Source organism: Eumetopias jubatus, unplaced genomic scaffold (genome assembly GCF_037043125.1).
Source record: "Eumetopias jubatus isolate StellerSeaLion01/CBP00866 unplaced genomic scaffold, mEumJub1_p1.0 scaffold_17, whole genome shotgun sequence".
NCBI classification, from domain to species: Eukaryota; Metazoa; Chordata; class Mammalia; order Carnivora; family Otariidae; genus Eumetopias; species Eumetopias jubatus.
Window position 1 is genome coordinate 5,018,468 of NW_028274823.1, and position 20,339 is coordinate 5,038,806.

The 20,339-nt window shown below is 50.5% G+C and overlaps 1 protein-coding gene across 9 annotated transcripts in view; it reads right to left on the reverse strand.

The window, feature by feature from the left end:
* Positions 1–3,960: 3,960 nt before the first annotated feature.
* Positions 3,961–20,339, reverse strand: part of PTPRE (protein tyrosine phosphatase receptor type E) — a 151,635-nt gene continuing 135,256 nt past the window's right edge. For all 9 annotated transcript variants that reach the window (XM_028120030.2, XM_028120031.2, XM_028120032.2 and 6 more), the window contains 9 exons: positions 19,529–19,664; positions 19,029–19,178; positions 18,602–18,695; positions 17,519–17,595; positions 16,534–16,668; positions 13,536–13,661; positions 12,600–12,766; positions 10,659–10,794; positions 3,961–7,493 (listed from right to left, as the gene is read on the reverse strand). In XM_028120030.2, the coding sequence (XP_027975831.1) occupies positions 7,419–7,493; positions 10,659–10,794; positions 12,600–12,766; positions 13,536–13,661; positions 16,534–16,668; positions 17,519–17,595; positions 18,602–18,695; positions 19,029–19,178; positions 19,529–19,664 (1,096 nt within the window). In that variant the 3' untranslated portion in view covers positions 3,961–7,418. The remainder of the gene's footprint in view (positions 7,494–10,658; positions 10,795–12,599; positions 12,767–13,535; positions 13,662–16,533; positions 16,669–17,518; positions 17,596–18,601; positions 18,696–19,028; positions 19,179–19,528; positions 19,665–20,339) is intronic.

A 20,339-nucleotide genomic window follows, 5' to 3' on the forward strand; every position in this document is an offset into this window, starting at 1 on the left:
GCCTGAATCTAGGTGCGTCTCTGGGTCAGGGGTAGTTGCTTTTGCCAAAGTGGCTGCCATAATCACATCCCAAACAGCGCTGTCTGAGGTCATCCAGAAGAGCGGCGGCTTGGGGGAGGGCGTCCCCGGGGCAGGTGGTGGTGGAACTGGGCCAGAAGAGGGGTGGGGTCTTGGGGAGCAGAAGAACGGGGAGTAAGTTTAGGAAGTGCAGCCCCGATGAGAAAAGGCACTTTATTCGAAGGTGCGAGTCATGACTGTGTCATTGTGGGAGCAAAATACAAGAAAATGTAAAACAATGGGATTTTTCTATGATTAAGCTATTCCGCCAACACTTCGGATTTCGTAGTAATTATGAACCTTGCATATAGAAAAATTTCAATTAGCACATGCCTGGGGAATGGGAGATACTGGTTAATTAAGGAACCCTTTAGGGTTCAGTTCTAACCAAAAACCTCACTGCAGTATATCAGCATATCTCCTCACCTTCGTCAAGGGTACGGTATTTCAGGAGCATAGTAAGAGCACCTTAGATGCTGGGTTAGGAAGGCTCATGATGAAAGCTGTCCACGGGACACGCGTTTCACTTGGCATTTTGGGGGGAAGCATCAGACAGTAACCAACTAGGTCAACTTGTGTTTGAGAATATGGTGCGAGAAAGAAATACCTACTTGCCCTGTGGTGTGGTAACTTCTCTGGGCCTCGGATTCCAAGTGAGCAACATCCACCTGATAGAAAGTTCTCAGTGAACAGAAACTATTTTTACGTTTTGTGCCTCCACACTTCTGCATGATCTGCCCGCCAGGCTCTCTGACTTTCTGTATTTCTGTGCTCTGTGCCGGGCAGCTGCTGACTTCCTTTAGGCCAGAGCCCCTCCCCATACACACACGTGCACACTCCTAGTAACACACGTACACACACTCACAGAACACGTACTCCTACACACACAATCCTACACGCACACTCCTATACACACACTCTCCTAGTAACACATTCCTACACACACTCAAACATACATACACACTCACATACTCCTAAACACATAGTGACACTCCCACACACACACATACACACTCATACTCCTTCACAATCCTACACACATACTCCTATACACACTGGTACACAACATAGTAACATATTCCCACACGCACACCCATACAAACATACACATACAAACAGTACACACACACACACACACACACACACACACACACACACACACACTGCACTTTTCTCTGCCTGGGAGTCTCCCCACATCCTTCCTGCTTCATAGACGGTAACCTCCAGTCCTGAGCTCAGCTCTGGTGAGGCTCCTCAGGGAAGCCTGCCCCCTCCCCCCTCCCCGCCCCCCCCCCCCAGGTTTCCCGGTCCGGTGTGGCTCTGCATCCCTTGCTCCGGGGCTTCCTGTGCTAATCCGTGGCACGTGGCTCTGGGGAACGTAGCGCACTAAGTGGGAGTCGGCCTCGTCTGCTAGCAGGAAGCTCTGTCCTTCACGATGGGCAGACCAGGGGTTCACCAGCATGTTCCAGTGGCCCCAACCACACGACGTGGCCAGCCAGCTGTCTGTGAAGTGACATTTTCAAACCCACAGGCTGTTTATTAAAGGAAGGGTGGCGGGGGGAGACGGAGGCCAAAACAGGAGCCAAGAGCAGGGAGCCACAGACCGGGGCTGGGTCAGAGGGCCCTGTTTGCCAGCTTGTCTGCGTCTCTATGACTCCGACGTGGTGGGACCACGACTCTTGCCCTGACCAGTGAGCCGTGGCATTAGCCCTGCAGGAACAGCCCTCATACGTAGCGAAGGGGACCCCCTGAGCCCCCACCCACATCTGATCAGTCTGGGCAGAAGCGGTGGGTCCAGGGACAAGGATTTGACCCAGGGCTGCCAGACTCAGTCTTCTGTCTAGCCACCGGAGCAAGAGCTAGATCCTGGGAGAGAACGTGCCAGCAAGTCCTGGGGGTGGGAGCCCGTGGTGAGTGCGCTCGTCCCAGGGAAGAGGTGTTCTGTCGGGAGGTAGAGCAAGGCTGTCAGGCGTCTGCGTGTGTCTGGAATTTATCACTACCCGGAGGGGCTGAGGAAGAAAGGAAGGGAAGGCTCCCTCAATCCTACACACAAGTCAGGACAGGGAACCTGGGACTCAACCGCCCGGCACTCACTGGGTGGAGGCTTCCCAGGTTGTCACGGAGGGACTACCTTGCAGATGTCAACTCCATAAAGCAAAGGCTACCTCTTCGCTAAAAATGAGTCAAGATACGTGGCTGGGATACTATTTAGGAGTTTCCTCTAGAGGAGCCTCTGAATCGTCTTCCTGGACAGAGTTCCAGCCCCCCCTCCCCCGGATTCCGGTGCCGTGCAGAGAGACCAGGCCTCCGAGGGCATGGTCATGGTCCTCCCTGTCTTGGGCCTCCAGCACTGGCACATGAGCATCCAGTAACCTGTAAATTGGGAGTTCATGAATGTTGGTCTTTACAAAGGAACAGAATGCCCGTGACTTGTTCACACGAAGCCCCTCCTCATGTCTCCATCATGATTTCATACGAATGAAAGATCTATTTGGTATGTTTATTGGGCCCCACAGAGGGCCCTGCTGTTGGGCAGAATCAGCCTCATGCTCACCAACCCACTCTGTAAGCTGGTGAGTCCCAAAGTTTCCCGGACGAGGGGTTTAAACAGCCATCAATGATGATCTTCTATAAAGTATTGAAGGGAAGTATTTCTAATCTGAATAACAAAGGGTTGGGTGTCTTGTGATAAAAAAGAATCACAATAAATCGACGAGAAAAAGTCAAGTGACTTTTTGGAAATGGATAAAAAATTTGGAAGCTGGATAAAAAATCCAAATTGGCGAGTCACAGATAAAATACAAGAAATAAAAGTGTGAAAAGACGCTCGACCCACCGGGAGTTAAGGAAATGCAAGTTGAAATGTACGACTTTTTTGCTTCTAGGTTTTGCAAAAACTAAGAGGTTTGCTCATATCCAGGGTTAGCAAACAGGCACCAGCTGCACCACCAGCAGAAAATGAGTTAGGCCATCTTCTGGCAATTTGGCACTTACTATTTATAATTCAGATGATATAGATTAAAATGTGTATAGCCCAGAAACTCCACCCCTAGGAAGCTCTCCTCGAGAAGTACTTGGTACCCGAGAGCAAACGCACACGCGTGCAGGTGTTTTCGTCCTGACACTGGAGGATGCAAGCCAATGTCCATGATGGAGGAATGACCATCAGAGTTTGTGAGGTTTGGAGAATATGAAGTAGCCCTTTAAAGGCAGCTGAGGAAGCTGCATATGTGTGGACATGGCCAGATGCTAAGACAGAACGTTGAACAAAATGGCGATTCACACAACGGCACAGAGGGGACATGTTTCATCACTTCTAAGATGCAAAGTTTTCATATATTAATTCTCTAGGGTTCAGATGTATCTCACCCTTGAGTCCTTCAGTGCTCGGAAATGCCGTGTAGCCTGGTGGAAGGCATACACTGCCTTCCTAATCCACGCCATTGAATCCTAGACAGGTGCTAAGCTCCTTCGGCCCTTGACCAACCTGCTCGCTAACCTGCAAGTCTGTCCGAGGTCATTAGCATGTGAAGTCATGTCTGAATGTTTCCATTTGATGGGGGGGGGGGGCTGCCCCTGTGGCTGGCCTGGTGTTTCTGCCTTTTCTGAGGCTGTGGTCTCGGTCAGATTGGTGCAGTTACCTGGTCCCCGGTTGTCTGGCTGACGCCCATTCTTGCCCCTACCACCCCTCTCGCAAACCTCCCCTGTCTGCACCTACACTTGTCTAGTCCCTTTATCGCAGGTCCTGCTGACCTAGAGCCGATGAGGGACATGCAGGCAGACAGACCCGTAAGGAACACCCAATAATTAAATGGTCCATAGGAGCAAATAGCATTTCATAGCAGGTGATATTTGGGGGCGGGAGGAGGGGGAAAGGGACATAAAAGGTTATGAAATCATCCATTTTAGCAAGTATAACAAGCCTCATAAAATTTATTAAATAAATACAAATAATAAGAAGCATATGTTTAAATTCCACGTTAGCCCTGGGATATCTGAAAGAAGACGTCAGTGTGTGGGTCCGGGAAGGAAGTGAAGGTGGAGGGGTGCAGAGAGAGATCTGGGGAGGACCAGAGACATATGGATGTGCAAAGGGAGCTCTGACAGGGTTTCAGATTCTAGGAGACAAAGCAGTGTTGGAAGGACTTTCCGATTCCACCTGGCCGTGGACTTTAAGCATTCTCTCATCTTCCCTGGGGACTCCGAGAAGCCACTGCTCAGAGCACAGATCCCTGTTTGGACTTTAGTAGGAGCACAGGCTCCCAGAAGGGCGAGTTACTCTGTGCCGCACACGCGGGTCACGCCTTCCGAAGAGCCGCTGGGAGCTGGGGCCAACCCCCGGCCACCATGCCCAGTGTCCGGGCTGTTTCCCTGCCAGGGCTGAGCTAGATGTTAGAAGTCCTAAATTAATTGTCTACATAAATCAATGTCTTCCTCCTAATGAATGTCTTGTCTAAAAGGATGCACAGTTCGAATGCAATGAAGAGATTTCATGGAAGAAAGAGACACAGGCTGGAAGTCAAAGTAAAGATTTATCCTTGCATCAGAATGTTTTAGATCTTGCAATTTGCATATACAAAGAATTCAGCAACATTCACTGGCATTATAATCAGAGCAAGATCAAATTATAGATGTAATAAAAGAAAATATGATAGTTGAAACGGGGAATACATACATATATTATAAAGATTGCACATAAATTAAACATAACTGAGTTAAACAAAATTATCAGTAATCATACATTTTAAAAATAACATGGGCATGTCTCGGAATGCTGAACAGACATGTCAGGCTCATTTTAAAAAAGTTTTTAAAAACACATAAAAATACCTTTTAAAACACTGGTATGCATTCTTCATTCGTCTAGCACGTGGAGAGAGACAGTAAAGTGAGTCACACAGTGACCGTACAGCTCGTCGATCAGAATGGTAGGCTCCTAATCGCTATTTGGCATTTGAATGCAACCGCATGCAACATACAAAAACGGGAAGGGAAGAACGACGTTGCCGGTGCCGTCAGCGTGGTTCGGTTTGTTATGTGCAATGGACCTACTTTGACCAAGGGGGAAGAGGTCAGCCTTCTGGCTGGCACGGCTAGGGCGGCCAGTCCCCGAGTGCCCAAAGAGACTGTTTGGACTGGAGGGGGCCTTGGACGGGGGGCAGGGGGCTGGGCAGAGGCCATGAGGCTACAATTCCCAGGCCTCCAGAAAGGCCAGTGTCTCCAAGGGACAGCGGCTTCCGCTTGTCTCCAGAAGGGGAAGGGTTACAGCAGGTGCAAGGATGCCTGCAGTGGGCACAGGAGACAGAAGAACACACACGTGGGGCACTTCCCCAAGGGTACCCCGGGTAAGGCTGATCTTAATATCCATCCAAGAGATGCCAGGAAGGCCACTAAAAGGCCTGACAGATTCTAATGAGGGTTCCTAAATTAGACCCAAACCCATTCCCTCAACTTTGACTTTAGTCACCTTCATCACAACTAGCCGGCTCGGTTTCCAAGGTTTGGTGCCGAATGAAACCTTGGTTCTCTCTCTTCTCCTTCAGTCAAAGAAAGGCTCTGGACTTGGGGTTTTCACAATGAAAACATATGGGACCGAGCTGGTGAGTCTTGCAAAGTTCCCTCCATTTTCCTCCTCGACCCCAGTGCATTCTCACTGTCCTGGGAAGGAGAGAGGGATGCATGCAGCAGTGCGTGTGTAGCCCAGCGATGCGGCTGGCGGGGGGGTGGGGGTGGCAGCAGTCACAAGTGCCCTTCCTGCCGGCCTTCCCTCTCGCCCGGGGGCGGGGCTCAGAGGAGCAGCCGAGGCTTGATTCCTGCGAGGCTACTATCCGCACGTAACCAGCCCTGGGTTTGCATTGTGCACACCAGGGACGGACGCAGGGTGAACAGTGCAATAGGAGGGTACAATCACTTCTCAGTGGAAATGTCAAATAAGGCCTTTATATTTCTTTTAAAAAGCAAAAAAAAAAAAATAAATGTACCCCAAATGCACATGTTAAATGCTTTTAGTAAGTCAGAGCAGGTGTCTTTTTTTTTTTATTGTGCTCATCTGCTCATCTGCTACCGAATGGCCACAGAGAGATCACTGTCCTTAAACTTTTCTACATTCATCCTTCCTACCCCCCTTTTTTGTTTTTGCCCCACTAACCAATCCTGTCTGGCAGTGAGATCGTTATTACCCAGGGTCAAAGGTCTCAGTAGTATTTCCATTCAAAAATAAGTTAGCCTTTAGATTTAAGGATTTCTCTCTCTTTTTCTTTTATTTAAATATTGGGGAGTGGGACTTCTAAAAAAAACATATAAATCTAGATTTTAAGATTTCTTTTCCTACAAACAATCTTAGCTTTTACAAGATTTTTTTTTTCTTTTAAATACCAAAAGGCTTCTCAGAAAGTTTAAAGCGTAATTGCTTGTGGTTTTCTCCCCAAGTGCGTGCTCCTTGCAGTTGTGCGAGTCGGATATTCGGCTTTATCTGAACGTTAGGACTGGGGAGTGGTTGGTGTTGAGCCTCTAGGATAGCTCGAGACCAGCTGGGCGGCGGGGTCAGAATGGGAGGCGAGGGTGAGAAAGGCAGTTGGTCATCTGCGTCAAACGCCAGACAGACGGACAGCAAGGGGCTACGGGGGAGCAGAGCCCGCGAGCTGGTTTGGCTGTGCTCAAAGCCGTGGGCGAACCCTACCCCCAGCGCCTACATCTCCCCTCTTCTAGCCAAGGCAGCAAGGACCCAGCCTTGAGTAAATGCACGTTTAAGTCTCACTCTACAGCCACCAACGACGCTAACGTGCGTGTTTTATACCTGCATTCAGGCTGTAGAGTCTTTGATTTTTAAAATGTAAAAATCAACCACATGAGTTGCAACGGAGGATTTTACAGAGTTCTCTGTTTACAGTGTATCCTCATGAACATTTTACCTTCCACAAAATGCCACTGCTCGGGGCTGTAAAATCAGCGTCAGGAAAGAGAATTTTCAACTGATTTTTGAGTCCTTGACCGCTTTCTTAATAGCGGGCTTTGTGTTTACTTTCCTGAATAAGAACACATTGCATATTAAGATTTTTAACATTTAGAGGTGCTGCATGTGTGAAATTCAATGATGTGATGAATCTGATGCAAAATTAAAATAATTACTGATATTAGCAGAAATACATTTTATGGGATATTACTTGACCTTAATACATTATTCCAGTTTTTAAAAGGGGTATTTAAGATTTAATGACTTTATAGCAGGTGGCCTTTAAAGCATAACAAAATATATACAAAGAAATTAGGATGGGTATTAATGTCAACTATGAAATAAATTAACATGATTTTTATAAAATATACTGACCATTAAATTAAAAAATATTTTAAGGCAGGAATTTTCATTTGAAATTAGCATAATCAGAAAATATATCAATAAAATCTTGTACCACTTTGTAGCAGAATTCATACTGTTCCTGAAAAAAAAAAAAGAAGACGTTAAAGTGATATTTTTAAAAAATCCATTAATTTAATTAGGAGAAACATTTAAAAAGAAGACATAAAACAGTGTGACCGGTTATAACACTTACTTTTTGGGCACTTCCAAATAAAGCTGGATTTTTGTTGTTTTTGTTATTGTTGTTTTTTTTAAGATTTTATTTATTTGAGAGAGAGAGAAAGGGAGAGAGCCAGCAGGGTGGGGGAGGGGCAGAAGGAGAGAATCTCAAGCAGTCTCCCCACTGAGTGCAGAGCCCGACTCAGGACTCCATCCCAGGACCCTGAGATCATGGCCTGAGCCGAAACCAAGAGTCAGATGCTCAACCGACTGGGCCACCCAGGTGCCCCTAAAGCTGTTGTTTTATATAGAAAACATCAATGTTTAGTTTCAACTTGGCGTATTTTAGGATAGTCTGAGTAAAAGGTCTTCAATTTTCATATTTAAACTGGAAAACAGGTTATTTTTGAAATGACAATGAGAAAAGTCAGAATACTGAACTTCACATAAACCTCACAATGAACAAAGAAGTAATCTGTGGAAGTTTAAAAAGATGAACCTCTAGGCTATTTTTAAACCTAAGTTTACTCTAAAAAGGGGACGTTGTTTTATATAAATCTTACTAGCATTCAGAAGAATATTGCCTTCTCTCTGCTTAAGGCATTTAACTCATTAAAACACGGCTGCACATCATCTGACGCTTGTCCTCCTCGGGGTTCCTGGAGGGGGTAAGGCTGGGAGCCAGGGTGGCGGGTGCATACAGGGGCGGCCACACAGGGCCTGTGGTGTCTGCCAATAGTGGGCACTCCATGGGAAGACACGTAAAAGATGGAGCCAACAGCAGTTGCCAGAGATTTTGGAAAACTGTGTGCATGACAATCAGTGGGCAGATGGGGAGTGGATCCCAAAGTTTTGAGTAACAACAGACCGCAGCTAACCTGCCTCTAAGTAACAGGGTCTGGTTACTTGCAGACCCTGGTACATTGCTGGCTGAGTGGCGCATGGCAGTTGGGCCCTTGAGTGAGGGGCCTGGGAAGCCGGAGAGACCCAGTGTGGCCCCCAGCCCCTCCCGTATTTGGAAGGTAATTCAGCCACACTTCAAAGTGGCTCCAATCAGGCAGGAGGTGGAGACGCCATTAATCACTCTCTGTGTTAGCAGCAAACACAAGAGCAAACCACGACCCAGACACACTGTGTCTTGAGTCCAAGTCACTGGTGGTCAGGGATCAATGGCACGTATTTAGGCAATTTATCGGGATGACATGGACCACACCTCAGGTCACAGACATTTCCGATCAAGGCACAAAGCTCCCAGAAAAAAAACAAAAAAACACACTTTTAGCCTTGGAATGCCAGTTGCCCTAAAGCCTATCTCAGGAGTCTTGCAGAGTGGCCAGCAATTCGCTGACTTTCAAAGTCAGGTTAAACGGTGTCACCGGAACAGAGAGCACAGACGTGAGCTAAATGGCGCCCAGGGCAGCGTCCCAGGGAGGGGTGCGGCGAGAGGCGGCAGGGGGAGGAGCAGAGCTGAATCCGGGGGCGTTCAGATGGAGAGGCTCTTGGAGATAGGACACAATGGGCCAGACCAGATGAATTTATGAGAGCTGAGGTCCCTTCAAAACCAAGGAAGTGTTTGTATGCTGAGCCAGACAAGGGGGCCTCCTTGGGCCAGGCACTGGTGGGGCCCCTGCCAGACCTACATAAAGCCAATGTGCACATCGACTAAAGGCAGGGGTCATCACCCCATTTTCCACAGATAAGGAACTAAAGTCCAGAAAGTGGAAGGAGCTTGGTTGAGGTCGCAGAGCCACGATGGGGGCCAGCTGTGCATTTGGGATGACAGCCTGAAGCCCGAGCATCAAAGGAACACCATGGCTTAGCTTTCATATTTAACTGGGGGCCAGGCAGGACGAAAGCCACAACCTCTGCCTGGGGAAGCCTGTAGTGGACTTAAGAACAGTCAGGAAAGAAGCTGAAAGAGTCTGGCTCAGAATTAAAAAAGGAATTTTGGCGGGTGTTCCTATTCATTATCATTATTTTGATCTAGAAAATCCTCCACGGAGGGGTCTCCCTCTGTTTTTTCCATGCCCGAAGTCGTTCATGTTTGTGATGCCCCTAGGAGGTATTAGCTATCAGGAGGCAGGCACGACTTTTAGAAGGACCTCTCTAGCATCTTCCAGAGCTCTAGCAAGAAGGACTATCTGTGCTGGGATCAGGGCTCTAAGGAGAGCAGAGGGCCCCTCGCACCATCTCCTTTCTGCTCTCAGTCAACGGCCCGGCCCCAAGAGGGGTTGTGGGGCAAGGCGTGTGGGGAGCTGGCAGGCACCCCGTTTCCTTTACTCATAGTGGCTCTCAAACCTGTCTGCACTTTGGGATCACAGGGAGGGCTTTAAATATGTCAATGCCTGCCTGGGTGCCACCCCCAGAAAGCGTAAAGGCAGCCTGGCAATGGAGGAATATGAGCTCTCTCCAGGCCGGGCTAGTGTGTCTTCAGGGTGAGATCCGTGCTCCCGCCCGGCCTGGGGGCGGGAGGCGAACCCCGCTCCACTCCAGTGATTCTAGCAGTTGGGCTCCCCCTGCGATGGGGAGGCTGTGGAAGGCTCTCCTGCCACCTTCTATACTTGCTGGAGTCGGGATCCTGTTAGCCATGCAGAGTGAGTGGACAGGGAGGACAAATGTAAAAATAGGAAGACCGGAGAGAAATGACGGGTTATAACAGTTTTTGAAATCGCACTTATTGGGGTAGAACAATCATCACGTTTTTGAGGAGGCACGGCTTCTGCAAACCAGAAAGCGTGTGGATCTGTCACAGGATGAAAGAGAACAGCGCCAGAATACGGTGGAAGAGTCACTTGGACACAGAAAGCTGGTATCATCAGTGCATCTGTCCAAGGGGGCTCACAGTCTAAAGCCACGAGTGCACCCCTCCTCCCGCGTCCTGCCCAGGGGACAGTCCCCAGCAGAGACAAGGAAGGAACGGGGTCCATAAAACTTCACTGCAAAGAGTACCATGAGCGCTTTCCCTTGGGAAGCTCACCCTCCTCCCTCCCCACACATTCGAGCTCCTTGAATGAAACAGACATCAAATTCAACGTAAGACAATTCTTGACCCTTCTGGAAACGTCCCCATGGCTCCGTTTCTTACCAGGGTTTGCACCATATGTGGTCTCTGAAGTCGCAAACTCTTCACAGCTTGGAATACGTCTAAAAGGCCCTCAGCTTTTACTCGTTCCAGAATGTTGCTGAGCGCTATGAATGTACCTGTTCGCCCGGCTCCAGCACTGGGGAGGAAAAGCGCTTAATGCAGATAACCAAACGCACCCGTGGGGATGAGAAAGGGACAGCCCGCAGCTCAGCCCTACACGTCAGCGCAAAGCCATCATCACTGAAAGCGATCAAAGTTCGGGTTTCTAACGATCATCTATACTGAGCAAGAGTCAGCAAACATGAAATTCCTAAAACACTTGCCCAGTTGCAGCAGAAAGGTATCTCTTGAGTTGGATCGAGATCGGTTACAAACTTTCAAGCTAGGGCAACCATGTCCCCCCTGCCTGGTGTAGACCAGTGGTTCTCAGGGTGTGGTCCCCGGGACCAGCAGCATCAGCATCGCCTGGGGACTTGTCAGAAATGCAGACCCTCCTGGTTTGGGACTAGGGAGAGGTCATCTCTGTCTAGACTCTCCTTCGGTGCTTAGGGACCACCTTCTGAGAGGTGCTGGTTCATAAGGTGTGAGGTTAAGGCAGGGGGCAGTCACTGCCAGTATAGACTAGATAAGGGACACCTCCCAGCAAAGACGATCTGGGTCCACTCACCTTAAGATGATCATTTTCTTGACACACTGGATAAACCCTACAAGAGCAGAACTCAGACACCCTCAGGAGAGCCAAGCGACCAGGCCTAAAGCGGGCAGGTCTGGCCGGCTTCTTCCAGAAAGCCCTCCAGGCCCAGAGGCCCGAGGGTGGGCTGATTCTAAGGCTCCTGACCTATTTCAACAACTGTCCCCACATCTGCCCTTGTGGGACCTTGTTCACCTTTGCCTCCCTGGTGCCCTCCATGTGCTAAACTCCATCTGGGTCTGCGGAGGCAGAACACAAAGGAACTCTTTCTAGTTTATTCCAACTGACTTCTACAAAGCCCCCCCAGGAACTGAAAACCTAGGCCGGTGCTCCACCTGCTGGCCAGGCCCGAAGGGAGCCGAGGCCGGTCCCAGGCCAAGAGTTCCAAACCCTCCAAAGTCAGCCAAGGCTCTGGCGGCTCCAAGGGGTGGGTGGGGCGGGGCCAATGGCAGTCACAACAAACTGTGGAAGTCACGTGTGGAAGAAGAAATAGAAGTGCAGCTTCAGAAGCAAATTAGCACTCTGAGAATGAAAACACCCCAGACTCCAGCTAGGGAGAGCTCTGGGATGGCGGCCGGCCAGGGGTTGGCGTGACCAGAGCTGAGTCAGCGCGGAAGGGCCCTGAGCTGGCAGGTCTTTATTATTTGGCCAGATTCACCCTTTCACCTTTGCAACACTGCTTGTCAAGGTCCTTGGTGGGGATGCCCCGCTGCCCCCAGGCATTCCCCACCGAGCACGTCCCTCCATTGGCCTCCCTGGCGCCTGACTTGGGAGCTGGGCTGAGAGGCTTGGGGCCGGGGTGGGGCTGCAGGCCTCTGGTAGCAGTCCCAGCCCGGACATCCTCGGGGGGCCTCCAGAAAGTCTGTCTGCCGTGAGGATGTGCTGTAGCATGACTTGGATCCCCGAGGACCCGGGAAGAGGACAGGGAGGGGTGGGCACATCTGCCAGGGCCAGAACCATCCATGCAAGCCGCTGAAGTTCAGGAGTGGGTCTGTCCGAGCTGTGCTCGGCAGGTTTTTGGAGGACTTCAAAAGCCTCATAGAGATGTGTGTTTGAGTCACTTCCTTGCTCCGCCTCCCACAACGTCTCCTGCGTGTATCTAAGATGACATTTACACACGTACAGCTAGCTGTGCAAAGGAAAGTTAAAAGTAGAGTCTAGGGAAATGACGCAGCTGGGAGCAGCACCCTGGGCGTGGGGTCTGCATCTACCCCACCAGGAGTGGCGCCCCGGGCCCCGGGGCCGCTCACCTGCAGTGCACCGTGATGGGGTGGTTGCCCGTCTGTTGTTGCTGCTTCTGCACGGCCGCGATGAGGTCGATCATGCCTTTGCCCTCGGCCGGGATCCCAACCTCGGGCCAGCCGTGGAAGTGGAACTGGCGGACCATGCGGGTCTGCTCCTCCTGGTGGGCCAGAGGCTGCAGGCAGGAGAGGGCATTTCCACTCACACAACCCTGACCACCCAGGACCTGGCCCCGGGCCCACCCACCGTCCCGGGAACCGGGGCCCAGGCTCGGGGTCCTCCTGGGGCCTTCACAGCCAGCACAGTCCCCCTGTGGCTGGTCTGAGGGTCCTGGCCAGGCTGTCTGTAGGCCGTGTGCACCCCAGAGCGGAAGGCGGCAGAATTTCCTTCTGAGAGGGAAGCAGGATATGCAGGGGATGGTCCCCGGGGCCCCCGGCAGGGCCCGCCGGACACATGAGGGATCCTGGCAGCTTCGCTTGAGAGAACAGGAGCGTCTCCTTCTTAAGAAGCCAGGATCCCTCATGCCCCCCCCGCCCCCCGCCAGAGGCTCTGAAAAAGTCTGGAGAGGCCTCTGTGGCTCCATCCACACACCTTCTTCCTCCTGCCCCCCTGCCGCTGCCACTTCTCCTGAGCGGGGTGTTGGTGGCCGTGGAACGCCTCTTGGAGTCGGTCACTCTGCTCCCCCACCCTCGTGCTCCAGCAAGGAGACACGTGACCACGGAGGTCCGAACGTTACAGGAGATCTGCCCCTTGATAACACGGCTCCCTGTTCACTGCACTGACCGCTGATAGGAATGCACCAGTTCGAAAAGGCTGGAGGAACAGGACATTCCAGGACAATCGCAAGCAGACTGCGCTGCAGGGCCTTCTGTCTACGAGAGCCTCCTGAGGGGCGCTGCAGGGCCTTCTGTCTACGAGAGCCTCCAGCACTCTGGCGACAATACCTGATTGAAGGTGACCAGGAAGTCCCGTATGCTGATGGCTTCCGAAAGCGTGTCGCTTTTTATTTCGATTGTTATTTCGCCATGAGTCACTGAGCCCTCTGTTGGCCAGTACTGGTAGCATTTATCCTTGGGGGACAAAATAAAATTTTAAATCTCCTAGGAAATAATCTGCTGTTAGCGGTTTGACGGTATGAGGCAGGATTGCTCTCAAACCATTTAGCGTATTTCATCTGACCGAGTAAATCACTTACGAATGCGAATATGAATGCCCGTTAATACTTGTTGACCAAGGGAATCCAGAAACAGACAGGTGTATTTGGAACTCTGATACAGGAAGAGATCATTCAATCAGTGGGGCTGGAAAAATTGGCTTTCCATATAGGAAAAGGGCTGGGTCCCTGACTCACCCTACCAGGGCTGATAAGAACGGTCCAGCCCTCCTGGAGTTGGGCAGTGCACAACCTGCACTACCATATGTGGTAGCTTCGAACCTTCGTAAAAGTAAACCCAGACAGGTTAAGACTTAAAGTCAAAAACAAAACTGTGAAAGCCTTAGAAGAAAATGTCTTTTCTTTTGGGGGTACAGAAGGACTTACTAAAAAACAAGATCTCAAAAGAGCTAACCACCCACGACACAAAGATTGCCGTCAGATTAGAACACAATGAACTTCCCTTCAACAACAAACAGGGTCGAGAGAGTGAAAAGACATGACAGCAACTGTGACAAGATATCTGCAGTACATGCAACCCACAAAGGATTAGTATCAAGAATATGTAAAGAATTCTTACAAGTCAATATAAAAAGAATAAGCAACTCACTAGCAAAATGGGGGAAAGGTATGGCCAGGCATCTTGCACGGAGGGAACAAGCCATCTATAAATCTATGAAGTGATGCTTGACCTCAGAGGAATCAGAGGGATGCCAATCAGAGCCTCGAAGGGATGATGTCCATGTACACCCAGTCAGTCGGCAAACATGAGGATCCCTAACAATACTAGGGATGCCGATGAATGATCTCTCTCCTCCACTGCAAGTGACTACTTTGGAAAACGTAACCACTTTGCAAAGCAGTTAGGAACTATCTTGCCAATTCAAACTGTCATACTGCTCTCCAGTGTAGCATTCTGTCTCTTTGGAACAGGCTATTCCTTGTGCAGCATCAGACCTGTCGGAGAATATGCCAGTAGCACCGTTTGTAAAATAGTAAAATGGAATCAACCCAAATGCCCACAACACAAGAAGGGACAAATAAATGGATGCAGGATATATAGTGTGTGCAGGGAGACACAATGAAATACCGATGAATGAACCACAGCATTAGGCATCAACAGTGTCAAAAGCATCCTTCTGAGTGGAAAAAGCAAGTTCCAGAAGAATACATACTGTAATGACACCCTTTATATGAAGTTCAAAAGCGAGGAAAACTGAGCAGTAGCTTTTTTAGACATACACGTATAGGATATAAAAACATTTCTGAAAAACCCAGGACCACGTCCACTAAGATGGCTTTAAAAAGACCAGTAGTGGGGCGCGTGGGTGGCTCAGTCAGTTAAGCGTCTGCCTTCGGCTCAGGTCATGATCTCGGAGTCCTGGGATCGAGCCCCATGTCAGGCTCCCTGCTCAGCGGGGAGCCTGCTTCTCCCTCTCCCTCTGCCATTCCCCCTGCTCTCTCTCTCTCTCAAATAAATTTTTAAAAAAATCTTTAAAATAATAAAAAGACCAGTAGTAATAAGTGTCGGTGGAGAAACTGGAACCCCTATACACTCTGCTGGGAGTATAAAATGGGGCAGCTGCTTTGGACATTCTTCCAAACGTCCAGCCCTATGAGTTCGTGAGACAGAGTTAACGGTGTGGCCCAGCAATTCCGCCCCAAGGTGTCCACCCAAGAGAAATGAAAACACAGCCACATAAGAACTCAAACATGGACGTTTCCAACCTAATTCATAATAGCCCCAGAGTGAAAACAACCCAAATATCCATCAATGGATGAATGGTAAACAAATGTGGTATGTCCATACAATGGAATATTAGTCGTCAAGAAAAAAGGAACCCATTTTTGATACAACACAGTTAAAACTTGAAAACATGCTAAGTAAAAGAACTCAATCACAAAAGACATGTTGTGTGATTTCATTTACACGAAATATCTAGAACAGGCAAACCCATAGAGGCAGAAAGTAGATTAGTGATTGCAGACGAGGAAGGAATAGGGACTGGCTACTCATGGGTATGGGGTTTCTCTTGAGATCAACCGAACCCCGTTTGATTTAACAGGACAGGTGGGTGATGGAAATTATCTGGAATTAAATAGTGGTGATATTGCACAACTCTAAAAATGCTAAAAATTGCTGACTTGTTGTACCCTTTAAAAATATGGATGGAATGGTATGTGAATTACATCTCAATATGTGTTTTTAAAAAAGCAAAGAAATCAAAACACAAATCTGGGGTAGTGGTTCCATCTTGGGAGAGCACTCAGACAGGTGTGCATTACTGGGAAAAGTTTGGTTTTTCAGTTGGAGAGTGGGCTCGTGAGTACTTATTATGTTGTTAAATAAATACAGTACAAAAAGACCCTCGATGGATCTCTGGGGACAGGAAAACATTGATTCATTCAGGTCAACCCGGACAGCGTCCGCAAGGCGCACATATCAATGCCCATGTCCTTAAGGCTTGAAGAAAGGGAGTAAATGTTGTTTTGTTCCACAGGCTTTGATCAAATTTGCATTTGTGGGAAATACAAAATGGTAGACCTAAAAGGCTGGTTAAATAAAATGTCGGCTAAAAACAAGAGCCAGTGTGGGTGGTCGGGGCTAAGCAAATGGAACTTCTTTTCATTTCAGTCCTCTCTCCCTCCCCAGTTGCTGTGGCCTGGCCTCAGCAGCTGACCACGGGTGGGTCATTCATAGGGGACCGCCAGGGTCTTGCAGGGGGGCTGGGCCGCCAGGGGTGCACCCTGCCCCCCGAGGGCCCGGGCCAGCCACGGGCACTGCTGACCTGTTCTCTCTCCTGGACCTCCGTCAGCATTACGACCGTGTGGCACTTCCACTCCCACACCATCCTCCAGAAGTCCTCCACCGTGTGCGCCAGGGGCCCCTGGGTGGCGATGAAATAGTCCTTCTGTCGGTAGCCCTTCAAACCGGGAACAGAGGTTAGAGTCCGACCTCCCCTCATGCTGGTTCCTCTGCAGCTGCAGGGGTTTAGGAGAGCCCAGGGCCTAAGGACAGGAAAATGTCCTCCAGCTTCCCAGGTCGCGCCAAGCCCCAGCTGACAGGCAGGCACCAGTGCGCTCTGCGATGGGTCAGGACGCCTACTCTCTCTGCAACCCCATCACCTCCCCTGCAGCACCTGGGGTCGCCTCTCTGAGTGGGTATCTAGAGCCAAGCTCCACCTGCAAAAGCACCCTTGGCTCTGCTCTCACATCTTTCTGCAGTTGCGGATCAGTTAGCCTCACAATGGTGGACTGGGTGTGGACTTAAGAGGAAATGGGTTCAAATCCAGTTCCTCCACGCAGCCCAAGTGACCTTTGGCACAGTTTTCTCAACTGCAAAGTGGAGTTCTGATGCAGACTCGGCCGCCGCATCCTTCCCCACCCATTCCTCGGCTAACCCCACTGTGCGTGCAGACGGCTGGTGACCTGAACACACAACCACGTTGTCCACGTGGAGCGGGTCGCAGACAGTGCGGGCCAGAGAGCCACGCAAGCACCCGTGGGTGACCAGTGCGTATTAGGGATATAACAGAAAAATTGCTGTGTCTTAAAAACAGAATGAAATGAGCAATTACTTAGCAGTGCACCTATGGTCTCTATTCCCCAAATTCATTATTCTTTTTTTCATGCGAGTAATTCTGCTAATGAAATGGTTTGGATTTCAGGATTCCTTCCTGATTGTGAAAAGGAGTTAATTAAGAGTCCCTGTGATCACAGGCGAAGGAAACCTGCTGCACCTTCGCCAAGCACGTCCAGGTCCACTGTACTTACATCTATAAAGGAGGCGTTGATGTAGTCTGTGTATTCTTGGCCCCTTTTCATGGAAAGGATCACCCGGTTGAAGTCATCTGCAAAGCAGGATGTCCCTTCAGTTAGCACACACACCAGTCCTGCCTTGCGAACTTCAATGTGTGGCTACAAGCTTCCAAAATATAAAACTTATTAATAAGATCGCTACCTCAAGCCAAGTCCCTGGAAGGTTTACTCTGTAAAACAGGTTAATTAAATTGGCCCAGAAAATTGTGCTTTGGTAGGAAAGCTCTGAAAATATTCCAGTTATCATTGTCATTTGTCATGAATTGAGGTAATTCGTATCATGATAGGAGCATTGAAAGTATCGCACTTCAGGAATGAGAGGAGTGTGACCAGGCCGGCGGCCTGGAGTGGCGGCCAGGTGCCCAGTAGCCGGGGTCTGAGGCTGGGGCAGGCTTCACCCAGCCCTCGCGCACCCTGGACGCTCGGTGACCACGACCGCATGTCAGGAGCCCCAGGGTCCACCTGCAACGAGGCGCTCCCTCCTCAAGGCGGCACCCTCTCCCTTCCTTTCCTGTGGTTCCTCTGACCCCTGTGGAGTTCCTTTCTTCCCTCCTCAACAACAAATGTGGGCACTCGGTCCTCCCCCTTACGCGGGACCTCAGCAGGCTAGGGTCCTGACTGCACCCCTGCCCGTTTCCCACCTCCCCGAGGCCTGGAGCAGGACCCCCTCCTCCGTGTACAGACTCAGGAGATGACTGGATGAGACCAGAATTGGGCGGCCCCAGACTCATGACCAAAGCAAATCTCTCCACTTCCAGGAAGTCCTCCCTCTCCCGCCATCTACTTCTCATATCACAAGCCGCCCGCCTGACACCCAGGACTGTCTGGGTCACCTGTCCTTGCTTCACAGGTGGGTGTTCTCTTCCCAACACTCGCCATCGCCCCCAGGAGCCCTTAACCCCAGGCCCAGAGGGTGTCCTGCCCTTGGGCCCCGGCTCGGCAGAGGTGGGTCGTCACAGACTTTCACAGGGTGCCGACCCCGATCCCGTCCTGCTATGAGGGTTTAAATTCCCCAGGGCGGCCGTGGGGCTGCCTTACACGGGATGATCTGGATGACCCTGGCCTTCTTCATGTTCGCTGGCAGGTTGCCCGTCCTCATGTTCTCCTTCATGATCCGGACATTGGTCAGTTTCTGCAGAGTCAAGAAGGACATAATCATGCAGTCATAACACCGACACTCCTGAGCGAACCCCTCAACCCTGTAACAGCACCACTGTCAAGGGCACCCGTTGATCTCTTTCTCTACCTCCAGACGTTCCCTGAATCTTCCAAAATAAAACTGTGTGCATGACACACTCCCCCATGCGGGTTGCTGCTCAGCTCTCAAAGTCCCATTATTCTTCCGCCTACATCACGGGTGGGGGAGCCACCCTGCTTTTTCTGGGGTCCATCAGGAGGGGCAGGGATTGAAAGTGGCTTCCTTTCACCAGTCACCCATCTTCCCATAGAGTCCGTTCACACTTACCCGGAACTCCTCCTCCAGCCCGATCTTGTCGAAGTGGGTGGTGGTGCCGTGTAGCGTCTGCAGGTGCTTTTCCAGGGAGGACACATCCAGCTCGGTGTCCCCGTAGAGGTAGTACTCCAGTAAGGCTTGGTAAATGAACGTGTACTGCATCTGCGGGGAGACCCAGAGCGCCCAGCATCCTCGCGTGTGCCCTGCAGCCTCTGATCGCTCAGAGCACAGCAGCTCCAACGGGGCCTTGCTCTTCTCCATGTTTTGCCCAGGGAAGGAGGTTTGGGGGCAAAAGTCAGATTGACAGCCATTTATAATGACCATTTATGGCGTCAAGGAAGGAGAATATGACAGCCGGCATTACTGAGCACACGTTGTCCCTGCCAGGCACTTTATACACGCACCATGTGGGGGACAGTCACGTGCTTTGGGGGGGTGGCAAAGGGGTCGGGGTTTGCTCTGTGCAGCTCTCACCAGGATGAGGGGCAGGGCCGGGGGAAGGCACTACTCACATCCGTTTGAACCATCTGAGGGCGCTGGTTGCGAATTCTGGACACAAACTCAAAGACATCGACCTTCTGCTCGGCGTGCATCATGTCCATCATGGCATCGATCACTACGAAGGTGCCGGTCCGGCCCACGCCGGCGCTTCAAGGAAAAGGAAAGATGCCCCATCATGAGGCACACAGCACCCCACCCCTGCCCAAAGTAAATGACAGGACTGCAGAGCTGACCTGTGCACCAAGACAGAAGGACACCCCCTCTCCTCCACTGGGAGAGTCCAACCCATCCCTCAACACAGCCTTTCCTCCGTTAATAAAGAGCAAATCTCTGGTGAGGCCACCAGAGGGCACCATAATCTCGGTGAAATTATCTCAGATTGTTCTCTAATAACTATGGAAACTGTTGAAAGGCGCATCAGAAAGATCTGTTGCACTAGCCTTGAGCGAGGTTGTGTGAGTCATCTTCTTCTGTTACCAAATGCTATCCCGTGATCACGTGTGCAAGTGGATTTTTTTTGAAATGTCACACTTGAAATGGCTTTTCCAAGTTCTTTATAAAAAGGAGGCTCCCAGGCTAGGTCTGCCGGCTCTTGAGCCGAGGTCAGCCGAAGGAGAGGCACCAGCTTGAGCTCTCTGGTGCTGGCTCAAACTAGCTGGTCCCTAGGGTCTCCACTGAGCGGTCTCCTGGCTAGGAAGCTACCCGACTGGATTCTTGGGTTTGGGTTTCCTGCCCTCCTAACGCACGCCCCACAGTACCTCCAGGATCTCGGTCCTGCCCTCCGCCACCTGCTGTTCCAGGTGGGTCTCCACCAGACAGTGG